The 26666-nt window shown below is 35.7% G+C and overlaps 1 protein-coding gene across 6 annotated transcripts in view; it reads left to right on the top strand.

Moving 5' to 3' along the window:
- Positions 1-21362, top strand: part of DOCK9 (dedicator of cytokinesis 9) — a 113877-nt gene extending 92515 nt beyond the window's left edge. For 4 of the 6 annotated variants that reach the window (XM_066176390.1, XM_066176392.1, XM_066176391.1 and 1 more), the window contains exons 39-53: positions 1294-1409; positions 3108-3245; positions 3560-3742; positions 4375-4488; positions 4629-4844; positions 6557-6614; positions 8710-8816; positions 12074-12196; positions 12500-12613; positions 14104-14250; positions 14954-15164; positions 15912-16102; positions 17287-17387; positions 17592-17730; positions 20131-21362. In XM_066176390.1, coding sequence (XP_066032487.1) covers positions 1294-1409; positions 3108-3245; positions 3560-3742; positions 4375-4488; positions 4629-4844; positions 6557-6614; positions 8710-8816; positions 12074-12196; positions 12500-12613; positions 14104-14250; positions 14954-15164; positions 15912-16102; positions 17287-17387; positions 17592-17730; positions 20131-20253 — 2081 coding nt within the window. In that variant the 3' untranslated portion in view covers positions 20254-21362. Of the gene's footprint in view, positions 1-1293; positions 1410-3107; positions 3246-3559; positions 3743-4374; positions 4489-4628; positions 4845-6556; positions 6615-8709; positions 8817-12073; positions 12197-12499; positions 12620-13271; positions 13308-14103; positions 14251-14953; positions 15165-15911; positions 16103-17286; positions 17388-17591; positions 17731-20130 lie in introns of those variants that run through there. The other 2 variants (XM_066176394.1, XM_066176393.1) reach the window with 2 other exon arrangements.
- The last annotated feature ends 5304 nt before the right edge of the window (positions 21363-26666 follow it).

Below are 26666 nucleotides of genomic sequence, written 5' to 3'. Positions count from 1 at the left end.
TTTGAATCTTTGGTCTTTTTGTTGTTAACTTTCAGTTTCGTTTAGCTGTCAGTCTGCTTCTATCATGTATCCAAAGCAGCATTCAGAGCTTGAATAATCTTGAAAATGTTTTGTGTGGGATACATAAAGAAAGGAAGTGTCTGGTGGAAAACGAAAGGAAGTGTCTGGTGGAAATAGTTGCTTTACTTGTTACTAAAATCAAGATTCTTTGGCAAGATTGTTGTCTATTAGTGTAAATTATGAACTTATTTTCTCCCTTTCTAACCACATAAGCTAGAAATAGAACTGAAATACTGAAATAAGTGATACCCTTCATCTCTGAGAAATTTCAGTTTTGTGCTTCAAGAAAGAACATATAAATCTAAAGAAACTGGTGGTTATGGGTGTACATGTGTAGTTCAGACAGGGAAGCAAGAAGGTGTGGAAAGAAGTGGCCAAGCGTCATTATAAAAGAGTATGGCATTTCTTCTGTTCTTTACTTGATCTCCACAAGTTTGTCATCCTTGTCATTGATTTAGTGATGCTAGGTTGTCTGTAAATCTAACATATAAACGTGACCCAGACCAAATTTTTATAAAACAACCCAGTCACGTTTATCAATCTGGTGCTTAATGACCAGTGTTAGGGAACATAAGTGACACATTATTATCAGTGCTGAAGCAAAATATGTTTTTAAAATTATTAAAATACACTATGGAGCTAGAAGTGATAGAGTGCTTTTACTAAATACGGAGCTATTGCACTGTATTGCCACAAGAGCAGAATTCATTACTTGGGTGTTAAACTGCATATAAGTACAGAATTGTATTCCTTCAACTCTTACTTTTTTGCATTTTTGTCCTGGTTGACTTGTGACTAACTGAGAGACCATTGTAACATCACTAAATTGCCAGAATTTCATGTTTTCAGCTGTAACTTCATCCTACTGCAGTACTTATCAATATATGTGTGTGTATATATATATAACTGTGTAGCTTTATATATATACATATATACATGTGTGTATACATGCACATATATATGAAATATCACATAGTTTTTAACTGTTTAATGCTTCTATTGTTGAAATTCTTACTTCATGTATTTTATGATCCTGTGCAAATTATGTTAGAATAATTATCTGACTACATTTGAAACTATTTAAATGCATATGAATTATTTTCCTGTATTGAATACTAACTTCTGTCAGGCTTTTTACTTGTTAATCTTTTCCTAGTTCAGCAAGTCTTTTGGAAATAAGAAACATTTAAATGAGTGTATCCAGCACTTACCCTTCATTTGGAATTTCTGTAGGCTATGGCCATTCAGATGCAGATGTCCTTCACCAGTCTTTACTTGAAGCAAATATTGCCACCGAAGTTTGCATTACAATTCTGGACACTCTATCATTATTCACAATGGCTTTTAAGGTTTGTTCATGACTTGGTGTTAACTTTTCCCATAAATATCTTTGAGAAGAAATACTTTTTAAGATGATTTTTAAAATTATATTTTTATAGTCTAGTTAAATAGCATTGCTATTTTTAGCTTCTCTAGCTTTGTCTTTTATTGTTTTCATGTAAAACTGATAATATCTCACAGCAAAATGCTTTGGCTTCAGCTGCACATCATATACCAGCAGCAATCTGTGGGAAAAGCTCCTTCCTCAGCCCAACTTAAAAATTGTTCTAGAAGCTTTGGTGTCTACCTAATATTAATGGTAATAGTGGCTTTTAAAGGCCATGTGAGATGAAAGATCTATGGCAAAACCATAATTGGACACTCTCAGACTTTCATATTGAACTTGGTGGCTTATTATAGCAATGCGCTCCTTAATAGTGATTTGTGTGTTCCTCTTCTGTAACTTTTTTCCATTTGTCCACAAATAAGACTTCTTTTAGTTGTATCAGTTGCTGTAGCTCTCCTGTGGAATCTTTATATAGCATACCCACTTACTTATCCCTCTTGGCTGTTTTTCTGAGGTTTTCCAGTCTTTAAAATCGAAGCCATAAAAAGGAGAGATGATAACTCTAGCTTGCTTCTCCTCTTATTAAGCAGTGTATCCAGATTCTTGCTTGAAGATTTAAATTTAGTGTCTTATCTTTAATCTAGTTATGAAAACATGAGCTTGTTTACAATGAGATTCCTTTTTCTGGTAATGTAATTAATAGAGTTTAGAGTCAGTTCTGTCCACAGACCTGGTGACAGAATTGAGAATTAAGATACGTAGCTATAAAGATTTAAAAAGGAATGAACACTAATCCTTTAGTTATCAACCCATCATGCTTGGAATGGCAATCCTTCAAGGTTCTCTGTGTGTTGTACATTGAGAAAGTAGGCAAGAGTATGCCAGAATAGTCTCAAAGATCCGAACAAAACAGGTAGGAGAATCAGGGGATATACAATAAGCTGCACTAAAATACATAAAATCAGAGTCATATGATGTTTTGGGTAGTAAGGGGCTTTCAAGACATCATCTAGTTCAACCCTTCTGCATGGGCAGAGACAGCTTCCCCTAGGCCAGGTTGCTCAAAACCCCATCCAGCTTGGCCTTGAAAAAACCTTCCAAGGAAGTGGGCAACCTCTACTTCCCAGGGCAATCTGTCCCATTGCCTCAGCACCCTCAGTGTAGAAAAGGTCCTCCTTATGTCCAGCTGAACTCACCCTCTTCCACTCCTTTGGAGGCTTGTATACAGTAATGACACGGAAGAGTGGAGGGCACCGAGGTGAGTTGCAGAATGGGCAAGACCTTGTAGAATCAAGTTGTAGTAGGAGATACTGCTGTGAGAAAATTTCCATATGAGCTGCTAAAGCCAGTGTAAGCAAAGTCTGTGAGTACTTTGAGTGTGCCCTTCAAAAAGCTATTATAAGTAATGGATTTAATTAACAGCTGATAAAAAAAATTGTGTTCTGTAAGTCTATTTAGAGGACACTTCTTTTGTAAGCAAAATTAAGTGTTAGAAATACCTAATTAGAATTCAGGTATGTGTGTGTTATTAAACATCTTGGTAATGCCATAGAGGTTATATTTTTTAAATGTCCTGCTTTTTGATGACCTGTATATGTTCTTAGATTAGTATGAATGTATTTCTGTACAAAACTCCTAAATTCTTGCTCTTGTTTTAAAGAATCAGCTACTGACTGATCACGGACATAATCCACTGATGAAGAAAGTATTTGATGTATACCTCTGCTTCCTTCAAAAGAATCAGTCTGAAACAGCATTGAAAAATGTATTTAGTGCTTTAAGGGCACTTATTTATAAGGTAAGAAGTTTTAAGAATTTCACCCTTAAGTACTTGTTCAGTTCTTTAGTTAACAATATATTGGGTAAGAATTTAAGAACGAACATCCCAAAATAAAATTGGTGAATAAGGACTGCTCTGATCTCAACAGTGTGGAATGCTTGTCCTTGTATTTGCTGTAAAAATTTCTTTGTGTCATGAGCTACTCTTAACTCTTGGTTTTTTCCACAATTTGAGGACATGAATTTATTTGTGTTTTTCTCGACATGCTTATTTTATCAAGATCTGACTCTAGTTTTGAAGAATAAAAACTTTGTTTTCTTCTTTTTCCTCAGTTTCCTTCTACATTTTATGAAGGTAGAGCTGATATGTGTTCTGCACTGTGCTATGAAATTCTGAAGTACTGTAATTCCAAGCTGAGTTCCATTCGTAATGAAGCTTCACAGTTACTGTACTTTTTGATGAGAAATAATTTTGACTACACAGGGAAGAAGTCTTTTGTTCGAACACATCTGCAAGTTAGTATATATTTTCTTTTGTTTTCTTTTTTATTTAATATTATAGATACACAGTTGCATACCAGTGTGCAAAGCTCTGTCAGATAAAGACTTAAAAGAATTTATTTGGGGTTCAAGCAAGGCTGGTATTAAGAGTAAGAAGATGGCCATAAAAATATATTCAGTACAGGGAAATACTTAGAAACAGTTGGATGACCCTGTGTTTTGCAGGAAATAAATTTTGTCAGTGCAAATGTTCTTTTTTGTAGATGTTATTTTGTTTGTCAAATGGGTGCACCCTGTTGCATCTGAAGAAGGAAAAGAATGCAGCAACAAGCACATAAAAGTCTAAAATAAAACAAATCATTAGAAAATGGTGTGTCCTGACAAAGCTGGGAACAGTAGTTTGCCAGTTTAGTGACCTCTGCCTAGTTCACCTAGCAGTCAGTCATGTGTCTTGAATTTGCACAAGCCTGTTTTATCTTGCCTATGTTATTGTACAAGTAATTGGGAAAAAACCCACAAACATTATTTTATTTAGGAGAATGATTTTTCAATTAAAAAGAACAAAACTTCCTTTGTAATTGCCTCACAGGTACATCTCAAGAGTATTTCAAGAAATATGCACTAACAAGATATTTGTTTCTGTCAAGGTTATTATTTCAGTAAGCCAGTTAATTGCTGATGTGGTTGGAATTGGAGGAACTAGATTTCAGCAGTCTCTTTCCATCATCAACAATTGTGCCAATAACGACAGAATTATTAAGGTCTGTTTTTATTCCTATTTCCATACTGTAGAAGGATGCTTGGAGACTCTTCCATAGCATCTTTTCCAGTCTTGTTTTATCCTTTTCTTGTGCAAGGACTAGGAAAACATAGTGGTTAACCCGACTTTCCCATGTTTTAGCACACTACATTCCCTTCTGACGTTAAGGATTTAACCAAACGGATTCGTACGGTGCTGATGGCTACGGCTCAGATGAAGGAACACGAGAATGATCCAGAAATGCTTGTAGACCTCCAGTACAGCTTGGCAAAGTCTTATGCCAGTACACCTGAACTGAGGAAGACATGGTTAGACAGCATGGCAAGGATCCATGTTAAAAATGGAGATCTTTCAGAGGTAAGAGAAAAAATAAAATCAAATTAGTTTTAGCTCTGTAATAAGTTTAAGTTTATAGAAGGGGAATGTACTATATGTAGTTGTTAGCATGTAACATAATAAGTATTTTTAATCATTTTTAAATTGTTACTGGATTGCTTTCAATAGCTGTTAAGTTTTTGTCCTATCCAAGTACATCTGTAAGTAATTTTGGGTTATTAATGTAAGGAACATGTTTAACTGCTATAGCTGACACACTGCTAGGAATGGAATGCACAGTGCAAGCCATGGAAGAGAGGCCTTTTGCTTAAAAATATCTTTTTTATTACTTGCTTAAACACTTGAAGCCACTCCTTGAATTCCCCTCCAGTTGCCCTTACAGAATTAGCTTGATTTTATTCCAAATTACTTACTAAAACAACTTATACTGTTCTTAAACCTGACAAATAATTTTTTGGGTTGTTTGAAAAAAAAGGAAAGCTTTCTGATTTTACTGTGCTCTTAAAATATTCAGTTTTAGGAAAAAGGAGAATAGGGTGTGGGGATTTGTTGCATGTCTTAATGAGACATTGACATTTTAACTGGATACAGATTAATTTTGTCTCTTTCTGGAAGGTTTTTCCTTCTGCAAGTAAATTGCTTTGTATGAAATCTTTGCATTTCATAAACATCTGTTAGAAAGAGCATCATGTAGGCAAGTAAAGATCTCCAAGATATGGAGGGTGCTATTTTCCTAACTCAATTCTTAGTACTAGAATTCTCTTCTTCCAGATGGTAGCAACACAGAAGGCATACACATTACTCTGTTACTAGCTTGTCTTTTGTACTGAACAGCTTCAGCTAGCTGAGAAGACAAGGTCTTTCAAACCTTTTCAGTTGTGTTATTTTTTTTTAATTAAAATCTTAGAATATTTGACTATGCAACTAGATGAGGACATCTGCAAATCATTAAGTTCAACTTGATACAAAATATGAGTTAGAATTTCTGGTCGATTCTTACCTTTTTCCTTCACCTCCACCATTTGAGGTTGTGCAACTTCCATATTTAAGCTGTTCAACTGATACTTACAGTTAGAGTAACCTTTTGCTGAAAGCCTAAGCCTTTTTAATAAAACAAGACTCTCAAATCTTTTTTTTTTTTGTGCTTTCTGTGGAGGAAACTGGTTGGTGTCAAATCCATTAAAAAATCTCAGATATCTGAAAATTATTGTGTCCCTCTTTTTTTTTTCTGTTTTCCAAACTGCAACAACCAAATTCCTTCAAATTCCATTCATAGGTCAGATCTCTCTTGCTGCTTTCAAATGGCTTGTCACCAGTTTCTTCTGCATTTTTCTTGGTCTGGAGCCAAAAAGCAGACAAAACAGGTTAGCAGTAGTGTTACCAAATGTTGAGTAGAATCATTAAAATACCTCCCCCCAGAAAATGAGATTCGCTTGTTTTTATTACAGCATGATGTTCCTACCTTGTGATTTGTGACCCAGGGTCATTCTTAGATTGTGAACTGCTGTCCATGCCACTCAGTGCTCTGGTTAGGAAGGAGTGAGTGCACTTGCACTGTTACTGTTTTACATAAATGAGGTGGAGAATTCTTACACTTGTCATAGAACATATTCTGCAAAGCAGCAAAAAGGAAAACTGAAGAAATTGTCTTGTACTGTTGCTCACCTTATACCTTGTTTTTAATAGTCCCATTTTGATTGTATTTTAAAAGATGGTTACTATTTCTGTTTTAGGCAGCAATGTGCTATGTCCATGTAGCAGCACTGGTTGCAGAATATCTCACACGAAAAGGTATGATTTCAAAAGCTTATTTTAATGTATTCAAATATATATATTTTTATTAGAGTTTGGGAAAATCAATCATTTCCTTGAGGAAGTTGTAGGTATTTCCGTGTTTGCCAGGGAAAAAATTCTGACTTAACCAGGTAGCATACTCATGTACTTAAGAGTGTACTTGCATATCTAAGGGGCAGCATTTCAGATGAAGTCAAAGTAATATTTTTGGAAAGTAAAATTTTTTATTTTATACCAGAGCTGCTAATAGCTCAAATCAGATCCTTTCTAAAGCAAAGTTATTCAAGAATATTCTTGTTCTACAAGCAGTCAGTCTCTCACTGCCTCTTGGGAAACCTGGCATTGCCAGAGGAGTCAAAATAAATTTGTACAAATTTTCAGATGTTCAATCAATAATAATAGTGCTGAGGATGTTTCACCTTGTTGTGGTATCTTCTGTGCCAGCAGCTATTTGTAAAAGTGGATTTTGATGACCCTTGAGATAGGGTAGAGCACTACCTTTCATCTATAGGATCAGAAGAGTTCTCAGTCAGGGATTGGAGATATGGCTTATATTAACAAAAAGAGCTCTCCTGAAGAAAATGTCAGGAATGTGTTAAAACTGATTTTGATGTTGAGACAGTGTTTTGGATTTGTGGGCACATTCATATTCACAACTTTTTAGCTTTGCCTTTGCATGGCAGTTCAAAATGAAGCAAAATCATGAGTCTAAAAGATGCCTTGTCTCTGTACTTGTTGAGCTTCTTGCCAAATGCTTGTGTCGTGTATAGGCTATTGTCACCAGTAGGGACATGGAAAAACCACACTCACTCAGGTTGAGAGGTGAGCAGAGAAAGAGGAAGTTTATTATGATTTGGGGTTTAAATAGGATTTGGAGTTTGATCAAGGATTGGAGGACAAGAAGAACACCTTTCTGACCCCAGTGGTCAGTTCAACAGTCCACCACAGACTGGTATGAAAACAATCTACTTGTTTATGTTACATTTGTGAGAGACTCCACTAGAAATATGTAAACATCATCAGAAGGCTTGAAGAATTAGGGCGACAGGCTATTTTCTTTGCTCCAGTGATTTCAGAACCTTCTCTGAGACCAAATCTGAAATAAGCTGCTAGGCCAAGTCACTGTGTCCAGTTGGAAGCCTGATGATACCTGAGAACTAGTGATAGTCTCTATCAATTTGTGAGTCCTTTGGGTGTTCTGCTGTTTTTGTATACTGTCATATAAAATTTATTTCCTCTCAATAATACCAAGGGTCAGACTTCTACCTGTGGTACTTCTAGGAACAGAAAAGCCCCTTGCGTTTGAGGCAATCATTCAATAAAAACTCTGATGGTCAGAACTGAGCAGAAAGAATCTATGTAGGAATGAGTTGTAAAATAAATATGTGCAAATCCTTATGCTTCCATAATATTTACTGATTGGCCTTGAGGTTTTAATTGATACAGAAAATGCTGTTTTCTTAATTCAGCAGTCTGATGTAATCAAAAAAGAGCTAAACAGTATGAGTTAAAGACATGGGTTTCATGTTGGAACATTCTATACTCCATTTTTGTTAAGTATTTTTTTTCAGTAAAGGGAGTCAGATTGGTATTTAGTTAGTTTTTTTTCCTGGTTTTCTGTGTTTGAATAATCTGCTTTGCCACCCCTTGATCATTTTTTATGGTTAATGTCATTCATATTGTTCAGACTGGAAAGAATGACATGCCAGGTCCTGCCCCTGTACGCAGTTCCAGCATGACTTCATGGCAATTTAATTAAATCCTGTAAAAGTTACCTTGAGTACCTTAGACTTAGGGTGGAGTAGATTAGACACAGATTTAAGATAAAGTGGGAAGATTCAGACACTACTTAGTTTGATAGGTAAGGGTCCAGATATTAATGTTTTTGGGGTTTTTTAAAACCCAATTGTACATTTACAGTAATATAAGGTCTTGTATTTTAATAATGCAATGGGAGGCTGATCTATTTCTTTATTTATTTGGTGGTAGGTATATTTAAACATGGCATCTGCTTTATCCAGAATCACAAAATGGCCCAATGTTATCCTGCTGGAGAAAATTAAATTTGTCTATATTTCTTTTTCAATGACAGGGATGTTTAGGCAAGGTTGTACTGCTTTCAGAGTAATCACACCGAATATAGATGAAGAGGCTTCAATGATGGAGGATGTTGGAATGCAAGATGTTCACTTCAATGAAGTAAGCAAACATAAAAATGTTAACATTTACATACTGAAAGGACTGGGGTTTTCTACAACTTTAATGTTTCAGTCTGGACAATTACTGATCTAAGGGATATAATAATTGTTTTCTGATCTGCCATTCGTACCTTAAAGCTGAAATAAAAAAAAAATCTGTAAGGTGTCCCAGATTTAGAGAATTTACTATATACATGTATTACAGTGCTAGCATATCAATTCAACACCACTTGCAGAATAAAAGCAAAATGGGGTTTTATGCTAGTTGCCAGGATGAACACTAATGTGAGTTAATTATTAGAGTTAGCAAAATCTGTTGTTTTGTAAAACAGACATGGATTTAGAGTATTACTGCACCAGAAATCATCAAAATGTGTTCAATGGTTTTTGCTGTTTGCAGTTTCCCTGAGCAAATCTGCCATAACAATGAAAGTAGTTTTACTGACACCAGACTCGTGTCTATGTGTTTTTTCTGGCTGAAGTTTCACTCCTTGTGTCTTTGCTGATCCATCTGTCCCGGCTCTAGAGTTAATTTTACTAGTAAGCAGCCTATATGAAAATATTATGAATAACCTTCCTCATGAAAAACTATGTCTGCACTATGTATGTGCTGGTGTAGTTGTGGAAGAGAGGGACAGACCACTACTGGCAGCAGTCATGTTAGAAAACGCCCTGGTTTGTAAGCGTAATTGTACAAGAAAAGTATTTTTCTTTGGCATTTTAATTAGTGTATGGTAAAGCTGTATGACAATATTATTTGACTGTGCAAATTGTTTTGTGGTTTGTATTTTTTTTTTCAATTTTTGTGCTGTCTTTTTTAAATCATTGATGCTTTCTGATCCAGCATGAAATATAGCATGTTACCCAAAGCAAAATGCAAGTTGCTCTAAGTTATTGAAGATCAGGAATTCTAGTGACTACTGCTGATGAAAAGTTTTGTTGGAAATTTCTGTCACTGTTTTCCTGCCAGACCATTTGTCAGAGTTAAATTGTTATGCATTTTTTTTTAAATGGAATGTCTTTATTCTTTTTCTCATTAGTCACTCCCTGCAAAAGGAATATACTGCTTTTTCTGGGTCATTGAACCCTACACAAATTTATTTCCATCTCTCAGTATTTCCGTGGAACAGAAGTAAGCCAAGAGTGAAATTATAAGCCTGTACAGCTTGCAGAAGGATCAAACCAAGCCAAATTTCATTTTTCCCTGCATGCAACCCTTTCTAAACTTAACCATGTAGTACTCTAAATGATGAAGTATTGAAAAAAGTTACTATTTTTCAGATGACTTCTGAAAGTTATCTGAAATATGGGAAAATGATTATAGGGGAGAAGTAATAATAGTAATAATAACATGAGTAACAGTAGGGAATAAATATTTTGCTTTAGCAGACTAAAAATCATTTTAGAAGCACTTCAGAAAAGGTAGTGCAGTTCCTTCAGGAATAGGAACGTACCCATAAATGGATTTTTTCCTCAGTGTCTTCATAAGTAAGCAGAACTGTATTGTCTGAGAAAAAAAATGAGATTAATTTGGTACAGAAGTCAAAAAGCAGAAACATCTTTCAAGCTGTATTTTGCTACTACTTTAAAAAATGATGCTCTGATGAGAGTTCTTCCTATACGTGGTAACAAGCCATGTTGAATTTCTTCCCGTAAAACTTGAGATTTCCCTTTTTGCTAGTTATTTTAGAGTTAAATCTCCAAAGGAGCATTTACAAGTATTGGAGGATCAGAGAGAATTCCTTCATGTTTCCGAAAGGGACAAAATATCTTTCATATTCTCCAGTTTATAAAAACAATTCCTAATTAAGTGAAATCTTTCTTAAAACTTTATATAGTTTCTCATTTAAAAAAAAATTAAATTTGGGGATTCTCAATTTAGTTCTCATTTTAAAAGAATTCTGTCTGATGAAAAAACCAAAATTTAGGGTTTGGAATTTTCCTTTTTAACAAGGCTGCTGTGTGCATTTCATCAAAACAGTTGTTTGCCTGTGACATTCCATGAGAGGCATTATCCTGACTTGCAGATGGGTAAATGAAAGAGCCTTACAGGAACACAGTGTCCTCTCAAGGCTGTACAAAGAAAAACAAAATCTCAGTTCAGGCTAAGCAGCAGCTCTGCAGAAAGACCTGGAAGTTCTAGTGGACAGCATATTCAATGGGAATAATCAGTGTGGCTTTGTGGAAACAAAAGCCAATGCAGCCTCTGTTGTGTTTGAGAGGATTGACTCAAGAAGCAGAGAGAAGTGAGTTTTTTCCCTTTTATTGTGGCATTTGTAGAGCCCCATCTCTAACCTTGTGTCCAGCACTGACCCTCAAAAGTCAAGAGAGGTGTCAACAAACTGGAAAAAGTCCAGCTCCTAAAGTGGTTAGTAGAAGAATCAGAATTTTCCAAGAGCGCCATTAAAGAGCAAGAGGCTGTTCTCGCAGGTGTCAAGGGAAACTGATTGCATATATGGAAAAGAGCTTTTCCCATGGGAATGGATGAACATTGCGACGTGGCGCAGAAATGTTGTGCTCTTTTGCTCCTTTCTATCAGCTGTCCCACTTGAAGCGCGTGCTCTTTATGTTCTTTTTCTTTTGTACACAATTTTTTCTCTTCTTTGCTGCATCTGGATGCCCTCTGGTGTCTGAATTAAGAGTTGAGTCATAAACCAGTATTTGTGTACCAGCCCTTGTGGTCCAGCAGTGACACTGGTCTGTCATTTGTCACCACTTGGCTGCTGAGAATGGAGATTGTGGGGAGTCTGCACAGCCCCATAATTTACTGGGGGAAAGGAGGAAATGTTTTAAGGTCTGTTGCAGCACATGGATAAGGGTGCCATTTTTTAGTCTCTTTGCTCGCAGTATTAAAAACTGTTTTTCTTAGTGATGTCTTTAAGCTGACTTAGTCCTCAACCAAAGGGAAGAAGGAGGTGGAACAGAGTAGCTTCTAAGCATGAAAGGAGTTTTTTCCAGCTTCTGGCCTCATCACTGTGATGCAAGAATTTTAGAAGACCCAAAGAAGTTTGAAGAATATCTAAAAGAAACATGCTGTTTGTAAATACAAGGAGTATGTGTGTACACTCAGACCATTCTGTCTTGTTTTGTTTTCTTTTTAGCAATTTTTGATTGCCACAATAACTTAAATCAGTAAGTGTAGATAATTCTGTTTTGAGGCAAGATTTCCCTTTTCACTGGGAAGAGCTTTGGTATAATTATTTGCTATGCTTTTGATGAGTACTTGCTTCACATTTTCAAATATGTATCCAAATCTAGGATGTGCTGATGGAATTGTTGGAGCAGTGTGCTGATGGACTCTGGAAGGCGGAACGCTATGAACTCATTGCTGATATATATAAACTTATAATTCCCATTTATGAAAAACGGAGAGATTTTGAGGTACTTAATTCATCAAAAGTAAATTTGAGCAAGAAAAAAATCCTGAATTTTCAAGTCAAACTGCATGACACATTGGACATCACATAATAATTTGAATGTGTTGAAATATTTCATTTTAATTTTTTTAAAGAAAGTAAATATTTAAATAATTAAAAATTAGTCTTACATACTGTCAGTACTTAATACTACCATTCAATAAAAGAATGTTTTCAGTTGTTACTGGCTACAGGGACATCATTTGTTATTTTAAGACAGAAAAGGTCTTTGTTCTTCTACCTCATTACTGTTTTCTTTTATTTTTAGAGGCTTGCTCACTTATATGACACCCTTCATCGAGCATACAGTAAAGTTACAGAAGTTATGCATACAGGCAAGAGGCTGCTGGGAACTTATTTCAGGGTAGCATTCTTCGGACAAGTGAGTGTTACTTTCACTGGTCTGCTCTATGCAGTAAAAAAAAAAATAAACTGAATTTATTTTACAAGGTTTACTCTTTCATCATCTGTATTGATACCGTGACATAAAAAGCACAAGGAATGTGTTCCATATGAAATAAAGAAACAGCATTTACTTCTAAAACATTTATCAATTCCAGTAAAATTCTTATAATTTTCCTCAGTAAATTTTTTGCCTTTTTTCCTTTTTTCTTCTTTTGTTTACTACCTTAAGGCAGCGGTAAGTTTTCTGTAATGTCAGTTTTTAGCAATGTATTGACTTAATGTCTGTAGTGCTACAGTGTGGTTTGCAAGGCTGCTTCTTAGATTGGTATGCATTAATAGCCATTGCAAGTCAAAAAGTAACATCAAGCTCCATTTAGAGAATGGATCACTCTTTTCTATGCATCAGTACTGCATGCTTCAAACTGAAGTTCTGGCTGTGTATTGGGCAGCTTCACATCCTCTGGTACGTGTCTAGAATGCCTCTGTATCCCTATGGTATCACGCAGTATCAAGTAATACACTCTCTACATGCATATAGCCCAGTTGCTTAATTGTCCAGCTGAGCATGGAGAATTGTAAAATCCTCTGAGCAGTATAACTTCACATGTATTCTGTTGTCTTTTATGACTTTATAGCAATACCAGTTTACAGACAGTGAAACAGATGTTGAGGTAATTACAGTAACCGCTTACAAAACAAACAATGCAGTACCAACTACTGCATTTCACCTTAGCTTGGTGTGGGTATTTTTGTCAATCTAGCCTGTGTTTATACATGATATGTTGTGCTTTTCTATTTTGTCTGTTTTGTTTATGATAAAAATATTTATTTTCTGGTTTCAAACATGAACTCAACATGGCTTGTTGTTTTAAACCAACAAACTGTTTCACTTCCCATGGACTGTGCATTTAGTTGTGGTTTTAAAAACAGTGGTATGTAAAATAAAATAAAGAAGTATATACCAATAGACCATCATAAAATTAAAATCTTTGCATTATTAAATTTCATCTTATGGAATTAATTTTTTATTATTACCTAAGGAAAATTTTCAGATTATTTTTATGTAAACTTTTGCCAAAATAGTCACTTGTGAATCAGATAGTCCTGTTGGGCAAGATTACCAGTTTTGGCAAGTGAAACAGTGCTGCAAGTTCACTTTTAAATAAAAGTGAAGGAAACTTATCTCAAAGGCTTGGCACACCATAGAACTGCTACAAACTTTTAAAATTTAAACTCTGTGTTTCCATTATCTTTCACTCATGTTGTAGTAGAGAATTACATTTTTCTGTTGTTTTTGATTCTCTTAGGAAACCTTTTTACTTTGATTTTAATTTCTGTCTATTTATGTTTGCTTGAATACTAATGTTAAATGTTTATATTTCCTTTGAACCACACACATTATGTCTATCTTAGTCATTGCCTTATGTGTTTTATTCCCCAAGATTTTGATTGCTTCATTTTTTACAGGGTTTCTTTGAGGATGAAGATGGAAAGGAATATATCTATAAAGAGCCTAAACTCACACCTCTTTCAGAAATTTCCCAAAGACTCCAAAAACTCTACTCTGACAAATTTGGAGCTGAAAATGTCAAAATGATTCAGGATTCTGGCAAAGTATGATTTTCATTCTCTCTAAAAATTCTAATATATTGCTTTCACTAGTTTACTTGAAATACTGTGGGATCACTGTCTGTTACTCATTTGGCACACAAGCATCTGCATCTAAAAACTCTGCTGTTGGAAAGGCATGAGAGGAATATTGTCTCCTACTAAGTATGCCTTTTAGAACAACCAAAAAGCTTAATTTCTGTAGTGTTACCTCTCAAAATAATAATTGTATCTTAGAAGAAATTTATGGTGATTTCCTTAGACTTTATGATGATTTCCTCTTGGTATAATTCCGTGGCTCTTTTTGTTCCTTCATAAGGATCCTTTTGAATCCTTGATTCAAAAAATTCTGCACTTTTTGGCCTTAAAGTGCAGCAATGGTGGGGATTTCTATACTGGAACTTTAAAAGGAGAGGAGAACTTGATGAAAGTGCTGGGTTTCATGATCACAAGTGGTTAAAAAAACCCCAAAACCCAAACAAACAAAAAAATCCACAACATGCTGTAATGCATCTGGCTGTCTTTCTTCAGAATACTTAAAAACTGAATACAGGAAACCGCTCTGAAAGGACGAAAACTTCCCATGTTTTCAACAATTTAGACGTTAAGAGACCAAATTTAATTTCCGGAAGTTGTGTGACTACTATTAGATCCATTTTATTCACAATGTAGCTATTTGATTTTTTTTTTTTTTGGTCCTCCTTTTAAGGTAAATCCTAAGGATTTAGATTCAAAATACGCATATATTCAAGTCACACATGTAGTTCCATACTTTGAAGAGAAGGAGCTGCAGGAAAGAAAAACAGATTTTGAAAGGACTCATAACATTCGTCGCTTTATGTTTGAGATGCCTTTTACTCAAGGTGGTAAAAGACAAGGAGGGGTGGAAGAACAGTGTAAGCGACGGACTATTCTGACAGGTATCATTTTTATTCTTTATTTATTATGGAATGCTTTGACTGGAAACATTAGTTCAGATGGTCTAATTTTGTTCTGTATGGGTTTTTTCATTTCACTTAACTAAATCCTTTATAGCTATCAGCTAAAATTCTTTTCATATTTTTGGCCACAGCCAGGTTTTTCAGATTGATTTCTTCAGTGAGGAATCCTCAAAATTATTGTCTCTTTTTCCTTAAGCTTCCAGAATTCTGAATCTGGAGTCTGGCTTTCCTTTTTCTTAGAAAAAGACTATTTTGTGTTTTCTCTCTCTTAAGTATGAGTTTCTGTATTAATATAGTTATAAAAACAAATAAGTGACTTTATAATAGGGAAGTGACTTTATAGTAGTAAGGGACTTTATAGCTGTCCATGGCCAGTACTTGTGAGGAAATAGAAAATACAGCTTCACTATTTTTGATTCTTCTCTTTGAGATTTGTGAATGCTAAGCAATTCTTTTCATATAAATTAAGTTCCAGTGGTTTATTTCTTGGTTGTTGTTAGTAGCAGTAATGACAGTGATCTTTCTTTGCTGTAATGCATGTAACGCTGTGCATATTTGCATTTCAGTGTCTTGTTTCCCTGTCCATTTGGTAGTATTTCTAATTATAGAAGTTATTAAATTGGGCAGCTAATTACATCAAAATGAGATTTTAGCATGAGATTCTCTCAAAGCACACCTTATTAAAAAACCTTTTCCTGATTATGTTGAACTTGTTTCTGTCCACAGCTATACATTGTTTTCCATACGTGAAAAAGCGCATTCCGGTGATGTACCAGCACCACACTGATTTAAACCCAATTGAAGTAGCCATTGATGAAATGAGTAAAAAAGTTGCAGAGCTTAGGCAGCTTTGCTCTTCAGCTGAAGTAGATATGATCAAATTGCAGCTGAAGCTACAGGGAAGTGTCAGTGTTCAGGTAAGACCTTTGCCATGCAGCTGTTTCATTGGCTTCTGTCCCTGAAAAATGATAGAAGTAGCATTTTATAATTGGTTTCTATTCTGTACGTTCAAGAGTGTCCTAAATTAGAAACATGCTCACTGTCTGCAGCTATTTCCTAAACAGGAAAAGCAATAAAAGTATTTCATGTAAACAACTGATCAGAGACGGTTACACTAAAGAATTAAGATCCGTCTCTGTAATATGTTGCATTCCAAGCCTCACCAGATTTTGGTGTAAAGCTGAAACTGCTAGAAGGTAATAGATGAACCTGAAGATAAATTAGAGTATTTTGCCCAGCTGTAGGTCAGCACACAGTAGGTCTGGCATATTTTTGTAAGAACCCTATGGAGATAAAGAGTGAATGATAATATATAGGAAGGAGATAATAGAAAATCTCATTGTGCATGCTTTTTTGCCTAAGGCAGGCAGGAACTGGAATGTATAAAGAAGCCATCAGATTCACCAAAATAGGGTACCTGAAGCAGGTCTAGCATGTAGAAGTGAATATGGAAAGGATCTTCAAAAAATGCAGTGACAAAAGTGCTGCTCTATAATTTAAAACTGATTGGAAACAAAGGAACTGTTAACGCAGTTATCTGATATGACCAACTGTCATATTCAGCAGAAAAGGGAACAAAACTAAACCAAGGTTCCAGAATCAGTAAGTTGTCAAGCTAGTATTTGGGGTGAGGAGGGAGAGGCTCGTATTGGTGAAATGAAGGAATAATAAGGATGAGTCAGAAGTCACTGAAACCACTTCTCCTGTAGCTGCCATAAGGGCACAATTAAACTTCTGCAGGTTCTTGCAGAATTCTCAGCATGGAAAACTGTTTTCAATAGAGACACAGACCAAACAGTATTGGTTTAGCTCATTTTCCCACCCTAATTTCATAAACAGAGGTGACAGAGTGGCAATATCTGCAGTTACTTTGCCATATCATTGAAGTGGTTTCTTTGTGCCAGGACAGGTTTATAGCACTGGAGAGCTCTCACTGCTCCAGTGCTCCAACTCCAGCAGTTTTCTTGTTTTCTAAGTCCAGCTTTTTTGAAATCAATGTATTCTCATAAGAAAATCAAATCTAGTAGACACCTGTGGCATCTGTTATTGCTAAGAGAGGATGTCAGATATCTGACTGGTTTTTAATTCTTGTTCTTTTTAGGTTAATGCTGGTCCATTAGCATATGCAAGAGCTTTCTTAGATGACACTAACACCAAAAGATATCCAGACAATAAAGTAAAGCTCCTAAAAGAAGTTTTTAGGTATGGCATGGAAGGTTTGGGATTTCTTGGGTATGGGGAAGAGGGAAGAAAAAGATGGACCTTTTTTCTTAGACTCAAAAAAATTCTTTTTGAATCTTTCAACTTTTAAAGCGTTCTGATTCATTAAAAACATACTTTAAGCTGACATTTTAAATCAATCTTTTGGATTTCTATTTGAAAACTTCCTCATTTTCTCTAAATCAGGCAATTTGTTGAAGCCTGTGGGCATGCTCTGGGTGTAAATGAACGACTGATAAAGGAAGATCAGTTGGAATATCAAGAAGAAATGAAGGCCAACTACAGAGAAATGGCAAAAGAGCTTTCTGAAATAATGCATGAACAAGTATGTGCTGAAATTTTTATGCATACTATCATTCAGAATGTTACTATAGTGTGAAAAGAATAGGGGAAATGAATGTAATGCTTTACACGAAAGGATTGTTTCTTTTTTTCCTTCTATCGGAATATAGGCCTGTCATGAAATTGCAGACCTTCATTTTTTTTTTGCTTCTGTATTTCCTTGGTACCAGCCTGTTTTTTAGTAGGCAAGGAATATTACGATAAAGATAAAACAAATGTAATGAAATTAATATATATGATCTACAAGCTTAGCCCTTTCTTGTTTGATTTTGGAGGCATAAATAATTGCTTTTGCAACAAAGAGTTAAATGTCTTTCAAGAGGTATTCCAGTACATTTTCTTGAGGGAAGTCCAGTACTGACTAGCTAGAAATATGGGGGAAGGAAAACCAGAACTTTTGTTGAGTGGGATGTACCACTCAACCTTTGCATCTGGGTTCCGTGGTAGAAATGTCTCATGACTTCAAAGGCAAAGATATTATTTCCAGGAGGACAGGAAGAGCTGAAGTTCAGTGCTCGATCCCTGCCTTCTTTACATTTTTATTCATCATATTCATCACTTCAGCCCCCTTTTCTTTCATTCACTGTTACTTTTACAACCTTTTTTCAGAACCACAGAACAGTTTATAATTCTTAAGAGAGATTTGCCTTTATTCTACCTTTGCTTAGATGATACCCAAAACTTTTATGGCAACTTTTTTCTGTTCAAAAATGTGCCACTTGTGTAAAGTTCACTTCACACGCCTCCTTGCTTTCCACTATTTCCCAATGTGGTTTCTCAGGTACTGTATTCTGAGTAGCTCTGTGATATTATGTAATTATGATGAAGCACATTGGCCTTATTTTCTTTCACCTATTTTGATATCCTGACACAGAGAAGAGTTTATGACACAACTAACTCTTTTAAAGTATCATCAATAGAGAACATTGTGAACCAAAGGTTATAGGAAGTGATATCATTTTTCCAGAATTATGTGGTTAGCTTTTTTTAATAAAAAACAGTAGTAGAAGAAAACAGTTTTGAAAGATTTGTGGAACAGAAAAAGAGTTTGCCTAGCTAACAGAAGTGAGACAGTTTGACTGTATTTCAATGGGATTTATTGATCAGCAGAGGAGGGTTTGGAATGGAGGATAACTGATTGAAAAGTTGATTGAGATGAACGAGGTACATGAAAGCGATAGAGAATACCCCCTTGGAAAGGAGAGGCAAGTGTTTTGGTCAAAAAATTTAATGATGAATACAAGATTAACATTCCCCTGGTGCAGAAAAAAGTAAAAGGATATAATGAAAATTTGTACACAAGAGAAAGTACTTTGAACTCAGTGCAAGATGTAGATGTTTAAAAAATGCTGAAGTATGTGAGTTTCCAAATATTGCTGATAAGAAAAAGCATGTCATGAAACATCAGGAGTAAATCACATTGCCCTTTCTTCTCTTGGTTTACATTTAGACAAACAACTGATATCCATGAGATACTGTGAACAGAATATGAAAGCACAGCACTGACTGCAGTAATAATGTACTATTAGCCTACCACTGTGTTCTTATACAAATGTAATTAGTTTTACATAATTAAAACATGCAATGTTGGTGGTAGTTTTGCTTTGCTTTAGGGTTGGTGGTTGTTTTTTTTTTCAATTAGACTGATAGCCTGAAGGCTTAGAAACATGAAGGTCTTCACTTAAATCTTTAAAAATGTCTCTTTTATGTACCTGCCTATTGCTGTTTTGGGAAAAAAGAGCTTTGCATCGCTGAATAAACTATTAGCTGTAATGTAACACTGCAAGGTCTTAACAACTGCAAAAAAAAATGTTATAAAAATGCATAAAAGAATCTTAACAGATTTTTTTTTTCTCCTCTGCTGCTTGCCAATATGATCAGATGGGATGGTAATTAGTTTTCTCTGCTTTTGTTCTCTTAGTTTGTCTAATCTTTATATAATTCCTTTTTTATGTTATTTCTAATTTTCGCATCAATTTGTTTATAGCTGTTAAGAATGAAATCTTTTCGGTGCTTTGATAGCTTTTTGTAAGAAATGCTCAAATCATACCTCTAAGTCAAAAAAGGAAAACCAAAAAATGACAAGTGAGCTTGTTGTCCCTATGAAACTCCTGAAAGTTAACAGGAGGAATGATAGAAACTGTCCAAGCATCCTCTACAGGGGACAGCGTAATATCTGAGTTAGGAGAACTGAAATTGGAGAAGTAACTTCTCCTGAGTTTAGGAGAAGATGTCTGAAAAGAGTAACCATTTCCGAAAAGTTTTGTGCAGTTGAAAAAGTATTGGGAGGCTGAGTCGATAAGCAGCACATCAAGAAATTGGTTATCTGTTTTAGACATGCCTGTGCCATTTTGTAACATTTTGGTAAATCTTTCATTTTAAGATTACTCCGGTGGAAGAAAAGGCCAGTGTCATGCCCAACTCGCTACACATTTTCAACGCCATAAGTGGGACTCCGACAAGCACAACAGTTCATGGGATGCCCAGTTCTTCTTCAGTTGCATGATTGTTTTGTAAAGGAAAATATGTTTGCTTCTTTTCAAGTTTGTGGATTTGTTTCTTTGTGTGCAAACTCAGGATGACCTTGAAGCTAAATGTTGGGCACATGCAAACTGCGTAGTTCATACGAATGTCTGAGCACACTTAGCAAATAGCAGTTACTGGTGATAGTCTTTTAGAGTAAGGGAGGCGCACATATATATTTTTTAATCTTGCTGGTAAAATTTAAAAGTGTTCACAATGTCATTGCAGAAGTGCGTGTTGGAAAATTATGAAGTTGAAGTTAGCTTCTGTTTTTCGTTAGAAAGTATTATTAAAATGAATTGCACATTATAAAAAAAAAGTGTTGTGGGATGTAATTTTGCAGATATATAACATTCAGGTGTTCTTTTTGTGTATGGCACATAGAGATTCCAAGTACAAGAACTATTTTGGGGCTAGACAGAGACACTAGTTTTTGGGGTTTAATGCAACTGACAATAGTAGTTTTTGTACCATTTGGCAAATTGTTGTGCTTTATTTTATACCTTGTTGCATTTTGGAGGTATGCGAGCTTAGGTCTTACTCAACAACTAAATACAACCAAAGGTCTGTATTAATGAACACTGAGTTATACTAAAATATCAATAGCAGTAAATTGTTATGTACATATTGTTTGTTAATACAGTCCGTACAGTCTGTACATAAATGTATTACATTTCTAAGCATTTTTTTAATATTCATACCAGCTCTTACCATTCTGCTTTCAGTTTATTTTGAAAATTTGCTCATTCCAAGTATATGCAGACTTTACAGTTCATTTATCCCTGTATATAAATAAGTGCAATATAAAGATGTATACAGTCTTTGCTATGTTAGGTTTATATGCAGTTATTAAAAGAAAAACCTTTTTTGCCAAAGCAATGGAGTATGTAATTGGTAATCATGGTTACTGTGGTAAATGGTGGTATAATTTAAAGCTTTTTCCATATTCTTATTCTTTTAAGACATTAATTTAGTAATTTTATATTTGGGGAAAATAAAGGTTTTTAATTTTATTTAACTGGAAGCACTGTCCTGCTGTAATTAAACATTCTGTACTACATCTATATTAAAAGGAAAAAGGTAGTGACTTTTCTCACTGTGTGCTGTGGTTTTTTTTTGTTGTTGTTTTAGATTCATCCCTGACATTTGGGAAAAATGAAAGCTTGATTTTAAAAATTGGCTTTTTGCATCCTGCGTATGAGATGCAGACACTTGTAGATCTTATTTCATATTCCTTGTGTATAAAGGGAATTAAATTATTAGTTAAGACATCAGTTTCAAGTCCCTCACATTTGACTCTAGTACCATGTCACTGTGACTACAGGTTATTATTCTCCAGAACAGTAAGTATTAGGAAGTCTTCAAAACTTTTCATCACATGACAGTAGAAATCATCTTTTCTTTATAACATAAGGTTTACTGTCATTTTTCTGTAGCACAGCATGAAACACATATGTTGCCATTACTCATCAAAGGATTTTTCTAAAGCAGCTCATCCTGGCAGTGAAATGCTGGATATACTCTGCTTTCTCTATGTTTCTGAAACAAAATTTCTGGTTGTTTAAAATTCTTTTCCTTACAGAGGAAAAAAATCATACACTTCTAGACAGTGAACTCATAATGCTGTAAGAGGCAGACCCTTTTGGTCTCCTCTGCCCTAAATACTTCATGCTTTTGTTCATCTGTGGAAACAGGTTTAGGAACACCTACCTCAAAAGGTATTTCATTATCGAGAGAATATATCCTGTAAAGCTGTTTTGCCATTTGGGAAGACTTCTGTATGCATGTATTAGAGGTACTGTGTAAATCATGACGGCTTCTTTAAATTGCCTCATTTTTTCTGACTTTTTCCACTTTGCTGTGGGAGCAGAAGTGACAGTTTCCCATTTGCACTGAGACCTCAATTGGATGATGACTTATCTATAGATAACTAACCTATAAATGTAGTATGTATTCAGAATTCAATATATATATTTTATATATATATATATATGCACACACACACCTAATTATATGTGTAACTGTTTTGCTGAACCTTGGCCTATGAAAACCAGCGAACTGTAGTTGACATTGCTGTAGGTTTACATGGGGTTAAATCATTAATGATTAACACATAAACAGTGTGTCTCTAGACTTAATCTCTTGTGATGCATTCAGATGAGGGGACACACCCTTTACTGGTTTAGCTTTATATATATTAAGATAAAAAATGTGGGTGTTTCCCAGCTGAATAATTCCTTCTGTACCAGCTTCCCTTCTCTGTTGTTACTTCTGTAACATGTAAATTGAGTATCCAATGTGGGTCAGTTTATTTAGAAACACTTGGGCTCTCTGCAGGTTTTTGATTAATTTTCTTTACAGTAACTGATATGGAGCTGTGTTTTGGATTTGTGCTGCAAACAGATGTTGATAACTCAGGGATGTTTCAGCTGTTGCTGAGTAGTGCTTGCACAGAGTCAAGGCTTTTTCTGCCTCCCAGCCCACCAGGGAGCAGCAGGCTGGGGGTTACACAGGGATCTGGGTGGAGGGGACACAGCCAGGAGAGCTGACCCCAACTGACCACAGGGGTGTCCTGTACCATATAGGTGTCACGTGCAGCAATAAAAACTGCAGAGAAAGTTTGCCAGAGCAGCACTTGCTCAAGGACTGGCTGGGCATTGGTCAGCTGCTGGCAAGCAATTGAGGGTTTTTTGCATAATTTCTTTTTCTTGTTTGGGGGGGGGGGGGGTTGGGTTTGTTTTGTTTTGTTTTTGTTTTGTTTTGTTTTTTCTTGGAGTTTTTTTTTTTTGGTTTTTTTTGTTTGTTTTTTTTTTTAACTTATTAAACTATCGTTATCTGGACCCACAAATTTTCTCACTTTTACCCTTCTGATTGTGTCCCCTATCCTGCTGCAGAGGATTGAGAGAGCAGCTGGATGAAGTTGAATCACAACAGTCCTATTTTGGCACCCAGCGTCAGGCTTGAAGGGTTTGAGATAACAGATTTGACCACTGCTTGTTATAGAAGGAACTGATAATTATTATTTGTTTGACAGGTGTTGGTCACAGTGTTGATTTACTTGTTCACAGTATTATTTTATCTAATCACTGCCACGTTCCCTATTTTTTGCTGTACATCAAATTTGAGAGCTTGTTAAAGGCTGAATTTGCACTGTATCATTTGGTTGTGTTTTGTCTGTGAGAACTATGATAAAAGAGTTGGCCTTTAGCCTAATCTGGTATTTGGACCTTGCATTGTTGCCTTCCCTGCACTTTGGGAACCATCTCATTAAGGCAATGAACAATTAGACATTTTCCCTTTTCCAAGAACCACTTGGTGGATGAAACAAAGAACGGCACCTTCCCCTTCTCTTCCTGTGGGGTAGATATTTTCTCCTGTTTTACAATAACTCTTCAGTATCTTGAATACCTTTTGATAACTAAAGTATTCCTACTGGCATGTTTCACGTATATTTTCCCAGCTTTTCCTAAGGTTAATTCAAGAATATCACATCACATGGGGGTATGTCCCATGGCAGTATGGTCATGGGTAGCCAGGCATGTGGGAGAATATGGGCAGGTGACAAAGTTTGTCACCTCTGACAGCCTAGGACTTCACCACAGAACAAGTGCAGGGCCTTGAGGTGATCAGATATTTGGTAAAGAAGGATAACCTGGCTATGGCAGAAACACAGCTTAGCACTCTGCCAGGGCTGACATTTGGCTACTGCTTGGGAACCTGGAGGGGGAGAGAGGGTCTGTGGATCTGAGGACATACAGACTCTGGCCAAAGAATAAAGAGAGACCCCTCCACTCGACTGACACATCAGTCTGGCACAGCCTGTCGTGCTCTGCAGGGAACAGGAGGCCAAGCCACAGGAATCAGGGGGCAGGTTGGGCTTAAGGACAGTAAAGATAAGGAGGTGCGGGGACAAATGAAACTGGACCTTTCCGATTCATACGCTTCAAAAACCCTTTTTTAAGGGGCTGAGCGTGCCCTGTTTTACTGTTGCCACAGTTACATACACAGCAGCAACTTGTAACAGGTCATGGGGGTCTTTGCAGTTGGGTCTGAGGATGGACCTGATGGTAAGCAGTAAATGAAACTTAACAGAAAAAGTTACAAATATTGTATTAAATAATATTTAAGTAAATAGAATTCTTTCAAATAAAACAGTGTTATTTAGATGGACCTGGCTCTTAATGAAAATGCCTAGTCTAGTAAGTCAGGCAAGGTTTTTTCTTATACCCAGTTTCTATTATCTTTGATTTCTTCATGAGAAGACTTCAGTGCATAGGAGGCATCTGAGTCACTGTCTGTCACGAAAGTTGGCTGTTAAAATTTGTGAAGACTGCTGTTCAGTGGTTTGTCATGAACTGAAAAATTCTGTATTTAATTGTGTTCAGACTATGGGTCCTGGAGCTTCCTGGGGGAAGAAAAAATTGAAAGCTTTGGCAGATAATGACAAAATTCAATTGCTTTTATGATATTTGTGGAAGTGACCATTTTAACATCTTTAAAGTATTTGGATGGTGGGGTTTTTTCATTTCTTAAGTATTATAGTGAATATATGAGTTATTTAAAAGCTTTTAGATTCTAAATAATCCTTTGGTCTCAACACAAATAATGAATTTAAATTATATCTAGGGACTAGGCAATATATCCCTTTCAAGTTAACTGTAGTAGATACTAGGGTTTTTTTTCTGGCATTTTCTGCTTAAGAAGGATTTCGTAATTTCTTTTCTCAATGCAAAACTTGCAACTTTTTTTTTTTTTTTTTTCAAAAACAAGGTGTGATGGATACTAGTAAAATAACTTGGGAATGCTACACCTTGTTTAACTGCTCCTTGTTGTAAATGATGAAAAAAGCACTGAGAGTTTTTCTAGCTGCATGGTTCTGTTTTGCAGCTTGGATTGTGCTATGAAAGATTACCTGGAAAGATGAAAAGAGTGGGCTGAAGGGATTTAGGTAAATAACCTTTCACTGTGAATCCTTAGAACGTCTTAATTTTTTGTACATCTCTCTCTGTCCTGTAAGATTCATTGACACCAGATACCTGAACAGCAAGTGCAGCTTCTTGGGATAGGGGTTTTTGTAGCTAGTGCTGTATAATCTGTTTATAACTGTGATATCTGACTCCCAAAAATGTGGAAGTTTGATGTGACTGATTAAGGTGGGGAACATGAAAATTGTGAACATAATTGGCAGAACTGCAACTGAGGCCTTCAAAACACACTCATCTCCCAAAATAAAAATTCTTTGAAGTTAGGTTTGTTTCAATTTAATATTTTAAGAATTTGTGTAAGGTTTAAGCATCTTTATACAAATGTAATTTTCAAATTAATTGAAGTAACACATCAGATTTTTTTTCCAAGTGTATAAGGGAAAGCAGATGTCTATGAGTCTGGGACAGTTATCAGACAATACAAGAAAATGCTGGTAGCCACTGAATAAGTAAATTTCAGTTAGCATTTAATGTTTGAAAAAAAAAAAAAAGATTCAGAAGCCTGAAAGAAGTCTGAAAAAAAAGTGACTGCATCATTTTACTCCAGATTACATTATTAGCACCAAGATAGAAGTGAAACCTCTGACAGAGCTGGTAAGTACTCTGGGTTTTTTCAGTGTCATGGACTTTAAAAGGAAAAGATAAGAAGTTCCCAACCATGTACAGGTAACTGTAAGAAAAGCACCTTAGTTCAGCAAAACTGTTCAATTCATTGTTCATTCCATACCTCTCAGAACTGCATGGACATTGCTTGGGGAAGGACAAGCCCAGAGCTGTGTTTCATGTAGTGAAGCTTTAGTAGCCACGTTACCCATAGTAATCAATAACAATGCACTAAGGGGACCAATGCCTTTTATAATTGGTGTAATGAGATGGAAGAATTGTCAACATGACTACTTGGACTTTTTAAAGGCCTGTGACAGAAAAGAAAATCTCTCTTCATCAACAACAGCCTGTTGAAGGGTTTTTTTTTCTGATTGCTTAAAGCTTTTTTCTCTCATTGTCACCAGTGTCGGATCCTTGTTCTGCATCCGTAATTTGAAACAGCTGAATATTTTCTCATCACAGTGTGCTAGGAGACTGCAAAAATACACAATACACTGTAAAGCCTTGGAAAAAAATATTGTGTGCCTAAACAAATTATGTGACACTGACTTTTATTTTTTTTACTTATATAGATGACAGAGATAAAATAGAGGAGGTGACACCCTACGCTAAAATTGCTTGTTGTCTGTTTTGGAGATACTGATAATTCCAAAACGTAGGAACTGAAACAGAAATGAAGGAATATACCAGCTGGTAAAGAACGAGGCAGCAATGTATTGGTGAAGAGCTGTACTGTTAAAATGTGTTCTCAGAAATGGAGGATTAACTTGCCTTGCACATCTGCAGGGGAAAAATGACTCACAGC

The sequence above is a fragment of the Chamaea fasciata genome, unplaced genomic scaffold (genome assembly GCF_029207755.1).
Source record: "Chamaea fasciata isolate MVZ Bird 193981 ecotype frontalis unplaced genomic scaffold, bChaFas1.0.hap1 SCAF_2, whole genome shotgun sequence".
In the NCBI taxonomy this organism is placed as follows: domain Eukaryota; kingdom Metazoa; phylum Chordata; class Aves; order Passeriformes; family Sylviidae; genus Chamaea; species Chamaea fasciata.
Note: the sequence above shows the minus strand (reverse complement) of the source record. Positions and strands in the feature narration are given on the sequence as shown.